Source organism: Dendrobates tinctorius, unplaced genomic scaffold (assembly GCF_039654945.1).
Source record: "Dendrobates tinctorius isolate UK_male_01 unplaced genomic scaffold, ASM3965494v1 ptg000257l, whole genome shotgun sequence".
NCBI classification, from domain to species: Eukaryota; Metazoa; Chordata; class Amphibia; order Anura; family Dendrobatidae; genus Dendrobates; species Dendrobates tinctorius.
In genome coordinates, this window is record NW_027361924.1 from 1031926 (window position 1) to 1046623 (window position 14698).

Below are 14698 nucleotides of genomic sequence, written 5' to 3' on the forward strand. Positions count from 1 at the left end.
ATGGCGAATTTAATTATAATGTCATCACATACAGGAGTTACGCTTTTCTTCTCCTCCTCCTCAGATATTGGATTGGAGAGGTACACTTTCAGCTTTACAGTAAGAGATTCACCTTCCGCTTTCATTAACGCTTCGTGTTGGGGTCGAGAAGAATATATTAAATCGCTGTCTGAAAGTTTCAGCATTGGTGACTGCGGTAAGTTAAAATACAGCTGCGATAAATGTCAGGGATTAAAGGGGTTGTGTCCATATTGTCCATGACAATCATGTATAAGCTCTCCATATTTGTACTACACTGCAGAAATAAGACCTGGACTCTGATTTGTTGCTTTGAGCAAAAGGTAATAAATTACAAGGTTTTAGCACCTGAAGATACAAAAATTGTACCTAGATCGAAACGCAATGCACAGACTGGCAGGTGGCTATCCACACCTTAGCATGGCAGCTTTATGTATTTCTATGCAACAGTCACGCTCGAGTCTGGAGAGCCGCGGGCCAGTCTTTTTACTGCTTTTCTATCCTGGTCCGATTTATGCGGTCGTCTGACTGCGTCCTAAGGCTGATTATTTGGTGCATTTTTGACATTACATATTTTCAATGAAAAAAGAACCCCACAGCATATTACTCTTCGAACAAAATGTATAGTTTTTTTACAAAAATGTGCTTTTCTACGCTACGGAAACAGACAAGCAAAGTGATTTTGAAATGTGCAACATGGAAACTTCATTTGTGGTAAATATGCGTTATATTTCTGGATTTTCCCCATAGACTTGAATGAGATGACAATGATCCGCACAGAAGTTTTTATTACATTTCCATAGCAGAAACCCACTAAATTACTTTAACAATTTATTTATTTTTATTTATTTATCAATAACCATTCATCAAAGCTCAGTAACAGGAAATTTCCAAAGCAAAATATCTTTATGTAAAACATAAATTAGAAATTAGGAGCAAAAAAAATTGTGTTCTCTGAATTTTTTCCCTGAGATTTTGGAGCGGAAAATTTCCCAAATTTCTTCTCAAAAACTTGGAAAACTCTGCAAATAGGTATGTATTAACAGTTTTGTTTTTTTGGAGCAGGTCAGCTTAAAAAATAAGAACTCAAAAGACTCTTCCTATTCATTTATCTTGCTGTTCATAAGTTCAGTCTTTTCAGTTTTTTTTTCCTGCTTCAGGATTTGAAAATTTAAAAATGGTCAGAAGGAAAAAAATTGCATGTTACTTCTTTGAAGCAGCTTCTGATGGAGAATGGGTCAAATGCTTCAAGAGATACTCCGAGTGCAAGTTTTGCTCAATGATCTATCCTGTTTAAGCACTGGGACCCTCACTGATGCCAAGGCTCTGAAGACCCCCTATGAATGGAGGTATGGCTGAGCATCTCCTCTCCCTGCATTGTCTATGGGACCGCTGTATTTGACTGTCTCCTGGAACCACATAGAAAATGAATGGAGACATGCAAGGCCATCTTTTTATCTAAATTTTAGACTAGCCTCAGTCTCTTTCTGCAGAAGTAAATTTGGCACAAGTCAAGATGGATCGCCCTCGCACCCAGGGCGGCGCGGTACTCGGAGCCGGGCCCGTTGGTTTCAATGGGAGATGTCACGGCAGCTGTGACCTGGTCCGTGGCCCTGGGTGTCCATTGTAAAAGGGAGGATGTTTGAACGTGTGGATGATGATTAAAGTTTATGAGTGAATGATTCGTGATTTAGCAATGAAGATGTTAAGCCGACGCTGCAAACAAATCCTCTGGGACAGATGGTGTTGTGCAGCAATGATGTTGTGGCCCTCCACAGGTAGGGCAGTAGTCCCAGGGCAGTGTAGGTGAGGAGATAGGGAGGAGATGTAGATGGTGCAGGGTCAGGCACAGCGATGTAGCAGTGCTGAGTGTGTTGGTGCAGGAATAAGTGGAGGACACCAGGGCATGTAGTTCCAAAGCTTTACTCACAGTCTGTTGCAGGTACAGGTGCCCGCATCCGTGCCGTGTCCTCCAGGTCAGGAGCTCAGCCAACTTCCAGGCAAGATGAAGTACTCTGTTCCAACACTCCGCCAACATGTGCCTTCTCTGAACGTCTCCTTTCTAGTGCCTATTTGAAGTACTCACAGTACTGAGTTACACTGGAGTTCCTCCTTTCAGATGTTCTTAGAACTCTACTTGTACGGCAGACAGGGCAGACAGCTGTAGCCTGCTTTGGGGACTCCTTGCTACTAAGTCCCGGCTCACTCACGTTGCTGTTGTGCCCCCAAGTCTTGTGTGGGAATAAAGTGGTGACAACTTCTATTCCTCTGGTGTCTGCTGTAGGACCATTAGTATCCATACAACCTCGGGGACCGGACCCCGGTCTTGCGCTTAGAACTTGAGGAAGGGCTCTGCTCTAACCCTAGTCCTTAGTTCTCTTCTTCTCCTTACGTTCCGTACAAAGCTATCTTTCTTATGGAGAATTTGGCTTTCTGAATATCTCTTTCCTGTGCCAGCAGACCCAGGTCACTGAGGTCTGCTGCAGCACTTCCTTCAATCCATCCCTCTCAGGGGATCTTTTCTCACAGACTGACCTGGTCAGACTGCCCTAGTCGGACTGACCTAGTCCTAATGATCTCCTTGTGCACACTAAGCTCCACCCACCTCCCAGCACTCTTCGTGTTCCAAGCAGGGAGCCACCAAAGGTGCTTTGCTACACTACTATGTTGTGTGGGATGCAGGTGTTGGAATGTGGTCAGGTGTCTCCACCTTACCTGAATGGTGGGGTACCACACCTCAGGAGGAGGTGCAGTACCTCTGTGGCGACTGAACCCTCAGGGGCGCCACACTTACCACCCAACAGCCAAGCAAATAAGACTAATCAGGAGCATGCCCTGTCTCCAAGGTTCTTAAAGTAGCCCCTAAAGATGTCTCTTAGGCCAGTTTCACACTTCTGTGAAATGTGATCCAACCTGAGCTAGCCACCTAATAATTAGCTAAGTTCAAGAGACCAAGGAGTTTGGGCCGCGCATTCCCATCCGAGAATGGTCCATGTGAAACCAGCCTTAAAAGGAGGCCTTAAAATGAAAAAATATTCACACCCCAGTAAGAGGAAATATTGTAATCCATCGTTTTAGCTAAAAATGATTCAGATCCGAGTTCAGACTCAGTAAAGAAACTTCTTTCCCTGTTATTAGTATTAAGAGTATTAAAATACAGTTGAAAGGATACCAAGATCTCGTGTGCTATCCCAGGTGGAATCCCATGCCGTATTTTTTCCAGAGTAAAGAAAATAAAGCGTATACTTCATCAAAGCAAACTGCTCTTTCCAAAAAAACGAATGATGCATGTGGAATATAAATAAATGCAGAATACAATGTATGCGTGATTCATGGAGGTAAAGATTCACAAAATGTTTATTTTTACAACTATGACTAATTTTTTTTTTTTTTCGGGAACACTTGCAATCTACCCCGGGGTAAAATACATCAAGAAAATGAGTTTGCGAGTACATGTATCATCCAAAGATGTCACAACTGTTCAAAGAGTGCACGGCCACCCCGATTAGCACAATTTTACTATGTTTACATGGTAATGAGGACATCTGTTTTACCCGAACGACGCACGCTTTAATTATCTATATTTATCATTTCGGGGAATACAAGCAGTTCTAAACAATATTCCTATTTTTTTTCTTTTAGTTATAATTGAAAATCCCCTCGTGCAAACAAAAGACGTAGAGAAGGAAGAAAAATTTAATCCTTCAACACCAAGGTAATGTGTAAACTTCCTGCTCGCCGCTCCCACAGGGACTGTAAAGGTCTAACGTCCTTTTATATAATGGCGGAGATTGAAAACATATGACAAGCGTCTCTCATCAATACATGCACCAGGGAGGGATACATCATAACTACTATTACATCCCATTTGTGACTGGTGCTAACTGCTTTCTAGCAGGGCTTCCAATTTCATTTAATTTGCCAGGTATGACTATGAGTGCTCTTTTCAATAAAATTTTATATAAAAAAAATGAACAAAAAGCATAACATATGGCATATGTGTTCACTTGTAAAAATTCAGTTTCAAAAGCATGGATCATGCGTTTTGTAAACACACCAAAATTGAACCTAGCTTAAATCTATCAGTTTGCAGTGGATGTGCACCATATTTTATATAGAGGGATGTGAAGTGGATTGCACTTGTTGTAGTGAGGTAAAGCAGTTGGGACCATGCTATGTTGGTATGCAGATACAGTGATGCAGGATATACGGATGACACGTGGAAGAGAAGGGCTAGAATAGCTAGCTGATGCCTGGAGCAGCTTTGAACAATGGAGCTGAATATACTGGATGTACCGTGGAATATTGGAGCAGAATATACTGGACAGCATGTGGTACACGGGAACTAGATATAATGGATGGACACAGTGAAGCATAATACGATGGATGGACCGTGAAACAGTGGAGCAGAATATACAGGACGAACTGCAGAAAAGTGGAGCTGGATGTATGTTGGGTGGCACTTGGAACAGTGGAGCTGGAAAAATGTTGAGTGGAACTTGGAACAGTGGATCTGGATATATGTTAGGTGGCACTTGGAACAGTGGAGCTAGATATATGTTGAGTGGCACTTGGAACAGTGGAGCTGGATATGTTGGGTGGCACTTGGAACAGTGGAGCTGGATATATGTTGGGTGGCACTTGGAACAGTGGAGCTAGATATATGTTGAGTGGCACTTGGAACAGTGGAGCTGGATATATGTTGGGTGGCACATGGAACAGTGGAGCTAGATATATGTTGAGTGGCACTTGGAACAGTGGAGCTGGATATATGTTGGGTGGCACTTGGAACAGTGGAGCTGGATATGTTGGGTGGCACTTGGAACAGTGGAGCTGGATATGTTGGGTGGCACTTGGAACAGTGGAGCTAGATATATGTTGAGTGGCACTTGGAAGAGTGGAGCTGGATATATGTTGAGTGGCACTTGGAACAGTGGAGCTGGATATATGTTGGGTGGCACTTGGAACAGTGGAGCTAGATATATGTTGAGTGGCACTTGGAACAGTGGAGCTGGATATATGTTGGGTGGCACTTGGAACAGAGGAGCTGGATATATGTTGGGTGGCACTTGGAACAGTGGAGCTAGATATATGTTGAGTGGCACTTGGAACAGTGGAGCTGGATATATGTTGGGTGGCACTTGGGACAGTGGAGCTAGATATATGTTGAGTGGCACTTGGGACAGTGGAGCTGGATATGCTGGACGGCATGTGGAATAGAGGAGCTGGATATATTGGCCAGCATGTGTAATAGTTACTGGTCGGCACTTGGAACAGCAGACCTGAATATGCTGGACAGCATCAGGAATAGAGGAGCTGGATATGCTGGATGGCAATTGAAACAGTGGAATGGGATATGCTGGACGACATATGGAAAAGTGGAGCTGGATAAGCCAGATGACTCTTGGAACAGTGGAGCTGGATATGCTTGATGGCATGGATAGCAGAAGAGCTGGATAATCTGAAAAGCATGTGGAACAGAGGAGCTAGATATGCGGACAGGCAGAGCTAAGTGCGCAGATAACACAGTAAGGTACTTTGGTATAACAGTGCCAAGTGTACGTATAGCAGAAGAAAGTTTGTCAGGGAGGACATTTATTCCAAACATCTGGTAGGCAGCATACTCAAACTACCTGAATACTCATGGAGCTGCCTGAGTCAGCTTCAAAGGCCAAGGAGAGTGACATCAAAGTTGCACGCCAGGTTAATATGGTAAACTGAAACTGACGACAGCAGAGCAGAGCGATCTGACCACTGGAAAGGGAGATGTGTGGACCCACGCGAAAGCTAGGACAGGTAAGTAACAAATGTGACCATATTATGGTCGAACCATCCCAGACCCTGATTTTTTTCCATGTTAAAAACACTAGAAAGAGCCCTGCAGTCCGACCCCCTTCTATCCATCCCCTCTATCACACTTATCATTAGCTTGGTAAGAAGCGAGGGTCATTTTCTACTGAAAATTTGCTTGGTGTCTGTAACCATGGAGAGTGACACATGTTGTAGGTCTGCAGAGAAGCTGTAGGAGATTTTTAATTACCATAAGACTGTTAATTATTTTATTATTTTTCCATTTTATAATAACAAAAATGTTCTGAATGTTCTTTTCTTTTTTAGTTATTACAAATTGCTTATCAGTGAAATCCATTCCTTGGTCAAGATACGCTCCAAACATGACACCGATAATTCCCTGCTGTCTTTATTGCTGATTCCTCCAAAGGATCCGAACGATTACTATTCACTGGGAGATATTGTAGCAAATGGCCAAAGCTTGAATGGAAAAATCATTAATGTCCTCGCAGCAGTAAGATGGGTACGGAAATATAAAGTAATGTGTAGAAAGGAGGGGTCTTGATCATGGGTCATGTATGCTAAAATTGGGGTTTTATTCCCATCTTTATAAATGGATATTGTCAGATAGTTTTTGTAAAAACGATCACTTTTGTAATTTACTGCTTATTACAATTTTCAGTCGTTCTTGAGCTATTAACACTGTTTTCTCTTTTTCTTTTATTTACAGTTTGTTGCCTTTGAGACTGACCACCACTGCTAGACAGCAGAACATGCAAAGTGCTAGGCAGCTGCAGTGGTCGGTCTCCTAGGCAACGAGCTGCAAACAAAAGAAAAGTCTCAAGAACGGTACCACGCTATTCTGTATGTTTGAAAAATACTATACCAGGATTAAAGGTGATAAAACGTAAGCATAGTTGAACTACTTTTGACCATTAGTCTATGCTGGACTTTTGAATATATTTTGTTGTCTTTTACATCACCCTGTGGATACCAAGATTGTGAGCAGCCCAACATGTGTTAATTGCACCATCTCTGATGGGAATGATGTACAGTTGTGCTTTGGTTTCATCAGGTGGGAGAAATTAAGTCTTTTACTACTTCGGACAAAAGAAAAGGCCAGAGATGTGAGGTGAAGCTGTTTGATGACAGCGTTGACTCTTTTGCAATGATCTGGTGAGTACAGCTTATTGCACACTAGAGATATAACACACATCTGACCTCTCTGACTGCAAACTCTGACCCATGATGTCAATCGATAAATACATTTTTTAGTACAGGAAAGCTTTAATTCTGCATTAAAAAAAAAAAGAAACTGCGTTTATTATATGCATTTTGCCAGCCCTCCAATAGAAGTCTCTAAGGAAAAAATGCACCAAAATAAACAAAGTTTGACATCTTTCCAAACGAATATATATATATATATATATATATATACACACACCCACACACGGAACATGGCTTAAATGTATTTTGCTACATATTCCACATCAAAATCGGCAGAAAAAGTGGTCACAAACCATCTACCATTGTAAGAGGGAGTTTTGCAGTGATCACAAACCATCTACCATTGTAAGAGGGAGTTTTGCATTGCCAAACACCCATGGATTTTTCCATCCTGGCTTTGAAAACCACATAAGGGTATGTGCATACGCTGCGGATTCTGCTGTGGATCCGCAGCGGATTCGGCCCTGCGGAACTGCAGCAGTTCTGCAGGCAGTGTACAGTATAATGTTATCCTATGGGTTTTCAAATCCGCAGTGCACACGCTGCAGATTTTTCCGTGCGGAAAAGCTGCGGTTTTAAATCTGCAGCATATCAATTCTTTCTGCGGATTCCACTGCGGTTTGACACCTATTCCATTGTCCAGGTGTCAAACCGCAGGGGAAAACCGCTGGCCAATCCGCAGGAAAACCGCAGGTCACTTTACCTGCGGATCCGCACGGAAAAGTCCGCAGGTGAATCTGCAGCGTGTGCACATAGCCTTAGAGAAGATTATACTGTTTTATGCCTGGAAATCACAATGGGTTCCATATAAAGTTAGACCTGACGGGGGTCCGCCACAGATTAGCCACACTATGTGCACCTAATGAGAGCAGACCTCACTTACAAATCCGTGGCAAATACCTGAGCTTCTACCTTAGATTTATCTTTACAAACAAATCCACAGCATTTCCGCAACAAAATTTGTATCCGTTTTTCTTGTTGAGGATTTCGGTGTGGATATTTCACATAACCCTGAAAGTAACACAACAATGGAAAAACTGTATACCATAATTATTTTATTCCAAAAAAGCAAAAACAAATCGGTAATTACCAAGAGCATCAAGATGGAGAATGCCGCTAGAAAATTTTCAGCCAATGAACATAACTAGTACAAAGTTTAAGTTTCAGCAGTAACACTTTTGTCAAATCAGAAGGAATAAGACTCATAAAACACAAGAGTAAGCGTTATTTTATGGAGTCCATTCCTCTTTATTGTGTGGCTGTAAAATGAATAATGGAGCCCGAAAACGGTGTTTATTTGCATATAAATGAACGTTACAAAAATTTCTATTTAATGGTGTTTTCAGTATTTTATTGATCTCTAAAACACTGCAAATAAGCGCATGATTTCTCATAGTGACAGGAATAAATGTGTTTATAGCAGCAGAAACCTATAGGCAATAAGGAGTAATGGTTGAGGTTGGGGGCTACATAAGAATGAGCTGCCGAGAAGAACTAGGGTATATGGTGGTGTTTCTGCAGCAATAGTCACAGGCTCTGAAATGCATGCAAGCCACTGCTCATTGTCTATGAGAATACTGGAGACTTTCTACAACAATTTAGCATTAATGTACTCCAGGCCTCCCTTCTTTCAGGAGCAATTTTATGTAAGTCTGAAATTTTGTTTTGCACAAATCTTGCGACTATTTACTGGGAACATTTGCGCTAAAAAGTCTCAAGAAATGTTAAACCTTGCGCCATAAAAAAGTGTTATTTCCTTTTCTTGATCTACAGTTGGGATAATGAATCCATCCAACTGGCACAGAGCTGGATACCAAGAGAAACCGGTGGGTATATATTTATATTTCACAGCTTTACGTCTCTGTATTAAAAGACTTAGGGCCACCATACACATTAGGTAAAAGTGGGCTGAACCTATCGATATCAGCGACCCTCAACTCTACACAGACAGATTATGTCCAAGGAGAAAATGGTTTCAATTCTAATCCTTTTGTTACTTAGCAAAAAGAAGCTACCAATGTCAATTGGTAGCAGCTTTCTTCATTTTCCCCTTTGAAAACACATGAATGATCCTGTCCACCGTCGGACTGGCCCACCGGAGAACCGGAGGATTCTCCGGTGGGCTCTGGCATCTGCTGGCATAAAGGGCCAGCAGTTGGCTAGGGCCCCCTTTGCTCCAGGGGCCCCCAGCCAGTGGCGTGTCGCTAATAGCGGCACACCACGCAGCTGCTATGGGGGCCCCTGCCAGCGGAGCAGCAGCGGGTGACAGGAGGCAGGAGCCCCTGTCCCCGCTGCTAAAGAGAAATGAATATTCACTGCTTCCCACGCCCAGCGTGGAAAGGGGTGAATGTCATTTCACTTTAGGCGGTATCCGGTCAGTGACAGTGTTAGCCGCAGCAGCCGCCTAACACTGCCCACTATCAGGGCCGAGGGACCAGGGCTCCCCGCTCCCCCAGGCCAGGCAGCCGCTATGCGGCAGTCAGGGCCGGCGCCGCCCTCAATCGTAATGGGAGAGCGTCAGATGACGCTCTCTCTCCCATCAGCCCCCTCTGCTCCTGACTCACAGCCGATGCGCGATGACGTCACTTCTTCGCGCACCCGCTGTGTGTCTGGCCGACGGCAGCTCCTGACACTGAAGCAGAGCCGCCATCGGAATCAGCGTGGGAGTGAGGACGAGGGGTGAGTATTGTGGTTTGTTTTTTTATATCTATATCTATCTCCTCTATCTATATCTATCGATCTATAACTATCTATCTCTATATCTATCTATCTTAGATAGAGATAGATAGATATAGAGATAAATATAGAGCTAGATAATGGATAAATAGATATAGAGATAGCTATAGAGATAGATATAGATAGTCTATCTATATCTATCTACCGCTATCTCTATATCTAGCTATTTATCCATTATCTATCTTCTATCCATCTACCTCTATATCTATGTATCCATTATCTATCTTCTATCTGTCTCTATTTATCCATTATCTATCTTCTATCTATCTATCTATCTATCTATCTAGCTCTATCTCTCTATATACAGTACAGACCAAAAGTTTGGACACACCTTCTCATTCAAAGAGTTTTCTTTATTTTCATGACTATGAAAATTGTAGATTCACTCTGAAGGCATCAAGACTATGAATTTACACATGTGGAATTATATAATTAACAAAAAAGTGTGAAACAACTGAAAATATGTCTTATATTCTAGGTTCTTCAAAGTAGCCACCTTTTGCTTTGATTACTGCTTTGCACACTCTTGGCATTCTCTTGATGAGCTTCAAGAGGTAGTCACCGGAAATGGTTTTCACTTCACAGGTGTGCCCTGTCAGGTTTGATAAGTGGGATTTCTTGCCTTATATATGGGGTTGGGACCATCAGTTGTGTTGTGCAGAAGTCTGGTGAATACACAGCTGATAGTCCTACTGAATAGACTGTTAGAATTTGTATTATGGCAAGAAAAAAGCAGCTAAGCAAAGAAAAACGAAGTAAAAAAAACGAGTGGCCATCATTACGTTAAGAAATGAAGGTCAGTCAGTCCGAAAAATTGGGAAAACTTTGAAAGTGTACCCAAGTGCAGTGGCAAAAACCATCAAGTGCTACAAAGAAACTGGCTCACATGAGGACCGCCCCAGGAAAGGAAGACCAAGAGTCACCTCTGCTGCGAAGGATAAGTTCATCTGAGTCACCAGCCTCAGAAATCGCAGGTTAACAGCAGCTCAGATTAGAGACCAGGTCAATGCCACACAGAGTTCTAGCAGTAGACAATCTATACAACAACTGTTAAGAGGAGACTTTGTGCAGCAGGCCTTCATGGTATAATAGCTGCTAGGAAACCACTGCTAAGGACAGGCAACAAGCAGAAGAGACTTGTTTGGGCTAAAGAACACAAGGAATGGACATTAGACCAGTGGAAATCTGTGCTTTGGTCTGATGAGTCCAAATTTGAGATCTTTGGTTCCAACCACCGTGTCTTTGTGCGACGCAGAAAAGTTGAACGGATCGACTCTACATGCCTGGTTCCCACCGTGAAGTATGGAGGAGGAGGTGTGATGGTGTGGGGGTGCTTTGCTGGTGATACTGTTGGGGATTTATTCAAAATTGAAGGCATACTTAACCAGCATGGCTACCACAGCATCTTGCAGCGGCATGCTATTCCATCAGGTTTGCGTTTAGTTGGACCATCATTTATTTTTCAACAGAACAATGACCCTAAACACACCTTCAGGTTGTGTAAGGGCTATTTGACCAAGGAGGAGTGATGGGGTGCTACGCCAGATGACCTGGCCTCCACAGTCACCAGCTGTAATGCTGTAGATAAGCCCCCGATGTAACCTGAAAGAGAAGAAAAACACGTTATATTATACTCACCGAGGTGGGCGGTCCGGTCTGCTGGGTGTCGCCATCCCGTGTGGCGCCTCCCTTCTTCATGCGATGACGTCCTCTTCTCCCGTCCTGTAATGGCTCCGGCGCATTGCTCTGCCCTGTTGAGGGCAGAATTCTGCAGTGTGCAGGTGCCAGACCTCTACCAATGCCTACGCACTGCAGGACTCTGCTCTGCCCTCAACAGGGCAGAGCAATGCGCCTGCGCCGTAGCCATTACAGGACGGGAGAAGAGGATGTCATCGCATGAAGAAGGGAGGCACCGGACAGGACGGCGACACCCATCGGACCGGACCGCCCACCTCCGTGAGTATAATATAACGTGTTTTCTTCTCTTTCAAGTTACATCGGGGACTTATCTACAGCATTACAGAATGCTGTAGATAAGCCCCCGATGTCTATGCCGGAAGCTGCAAGGCCAAAAAAAGGGTGACAGATTCCTTTAAAGTTTTGGAAATCATTTTGTATCCAAATCCAGCTTTAAACGTCTCCACAACAGTATCACGGACCTGCTTGTTGTGTTCCTTAGTCTTCATGATGCTCTCTGTGCTTCAAACAGAACCCTGAGACAATCACAGAGCAGGTGCATTTATACGGAGACTTGATTACACATAGGTGGATTATATTTATCATCATTCGTCAAATAGGACAACATTGGATCATTCAGAGACCCACAATGAACTTCTGGAGTGAGTTTTCTGCACTGAAAGTAAAGGGGCTGAATAATATTGCACGCACTATTTTTCAGTTTTTGAATTTCCACAAAAATTTAAAATAACCAATAAATTTTGTTCAACTTCACAATTGTGTCCCACTTGTTGTTGATTCTTCACCAAAAATTTACATTTGGTATCTTTATGTTTGAAGCATGATATGTGGGAAAAGGTTGAAAAGTTCCAGGGGGCCGAATACTTTCACAAGGAACTGTACCCTATGAGGGGGGGGGGGCAGCATTATACCCTATGAGGGGGCAGCATTATACACTAGGGGGGGCAGCATTATACCCTATGAGGGGGCAGCATTATACCCTATGAGGGGGGCAGCATTTTACCCTATGAGAAGGCAGCGTTATACCCTATGAGAGGGCAGCGTTATACCCTATGAGGGGGTGTATTATACCCTATGAGGGGGGGCAGCATTATATTCTATGGAGGGCTACATTATATTCTATGAGGGGGGCAGCATTATATTCTATGGAGGGCTACATTATATTCTATGAGGGGGCTGCTTTATATTCTATGAGGGAGGCTACCCCAACTCCTGCTACATAACTAAGATTTGTACTACCTTATATTATACCTGGATAATAGCATGGTTTACCGCACAATTGGTGGTCTTGTATTTATTTCTATGTAGCTACATAGTGGGCCCCAAGAATGATTTTCTCTGGTGGGCCCAAGGTGTTCCAGTCCGATGCTGACCTTGTCTATGGGGGAAGTCAGTTAATACAGCTGCCTGCCAAATGAGGGCTTAAATAAGAATGCTTGTACTCCTTGAAAGAAAGCAGAGAACTTGGAAATGGTCAGAGACTGAAACACAATAGAAATTAGCAGAATTTTTCATTATACGGTGATTAAAACAGGTTTCCTGGGTTTTCTAAAAACTGGGTTAAGATCAAGAAATTTAATTAAGATCAAGAAATTTAATTAAAAAAAAAGAAAAACCATTTCTCACCAATTCAAACCCCCGTTACGCCAATCCTATAACAAAGACATCACTTCCATCATTCACTTGAGAGCTGCGGACAATCACTGTCCTTGGTGGTCAGTGCTTGCCTGTAGCAGTCACTAGATGAAATGCTGCACCATTTGGAAGCACCAAAGCAGCAGCACTGGAGAGGCGGGATGGTGAGTAAAATCATTTCCTATCCACAAACAAGTATATAAAACAGAAAAAAAGGAAAACCTTTTTAAATCACCAATCTTGGCACAGAAGGGTTGTCTTCCACGACCCCTATTGGTGGTCCTACGGTACATGATCACATCACTTGATACCAGGTTGCCAGAATTCTACAATCTGCTAATCTTATGTTTAACCATTGCTAGTGAGATACTAATCAGAGTCTGTTCCATTCGGTTAAGTTTTATTTGCATCAGAGATACGCATAAATTACGACTCCTTCCGAAATTCGATGGTCGCAACTGTCGTGTCCAAGACTATATTTACAACGAATCCAGGTAAGGATTATATGAGGATTAAAGGGAACGCACTGGCATGTCTGTTTTAGTAATTACTTGTATTTCCCATGCCCCCCAAAAAATATAAAGAAAAAATCATTTATTAGAACTCTGCACTACGTCATTTGTTATTCCTCCTGGAAATGTATGCATAAATTGACAATTGGGCGTTGTTATTCCCTATTTAATAGGGTGCGTCCCTACACAGTCTGACACTGTCAGGACTAATTTCTCAAGCTCCAGTAATAAATGTCATATACATAATGTCTGTCTTCCTATATCAAGAAGAAAGCCGAGAGTTATCCATGGTCAGATTACCAGCTTCATATAACAACTTTATTTTCCAGCATTTTCTATGACTGTGTTCAACTTTACATTTTATTTTTCACCAGACATGCCGGAGGCGTTCGCCTTACTGAGATATGCAAGAGATTGCGCAGAGAGTAGACTTTTTGTGGAAGAAAATGAGGATCCTTTTGGAGAACCCATAAAATGTACGTAGAATCGAAAAGCAGGTAAAATTGGTCTGCACGTCCTAATAATTGAATTTGGGTTTCTCATTCAGGCTTATTGCCCTCAGCATATAACATATGGCACCAGTGCCTTGGTGTACAACATCCAGCTCCATTGCCCCCAGTGTATAACAACAAGCCCCCTTGCCCCTGGTGTATAACATCTGGCACCTTACTCTCAGTGTATAACATCCACCCCTCGCTCATTGCCCTTGGTATACAACATTTGGCCCTCTCGCCCCCATCCAACCTTGGTGTATAACATCCCCCCGGTGTATAGCAGCCGCCCTTTCGTCCCCTGGTGTATAGCCTCCGGCTCTTCGCCCCCCAGTGTATAACCTCTGTCCCCTCACCCCCTTCGTATTTAGTCTCCGGCCCCTCGCCCCCTGGTATATAACATCTGCAGTCTGCTTTTACTAATGTGTGACAGATTGGCCAGTGGTGCAGAGCTCAATAATACCAGGGCAGAAAAGTCACTAATGCTCTACTGACTACATAACTGCAGAGTCCATCAGCACAAACACTGGGCCCTGCTAGGAGCCTCATGGCCGAGCAGTTGCATGCAGCCGTACATCACCAAGCACAGTG

The 14698-nt window shown here is 43.1% G+C and overlaps 1 protein-coding gene across 1 annotated transcript in view; it reads left to right on the forward strand.

Annotated features, from left to right (window-relative positions):
* Positions 1-14698, forward strand: part of MEIOB (meiosis specific with OB-fold) — a 23224-nt gene continuing 8526 nt past the window's right edge. Inside the window, exons 1-7 of the mRNA XM_073558698.1 lie at positions 1-196; positions 3661-3733; positions 6136-6331; positions 6884-6984; positions 8809-8861; positions 13503-13598; positions 13991-14092. Coding sequence (XP_073414799.1) covers positions 1-196; positions 3661-3733; positions 6136-6331; positions 6884-6984; positions 8809-8861; positions 13503-13598; positions 13991-14092 — 817 coding nt within the window. The remainder of the gene's footprint in view (positions 197-3660; positions 3734-6135; positions 6332-6883; positions 6985-8808; positions 8862-13502; positions 13599-13990; positions 14093-14698) is intronic.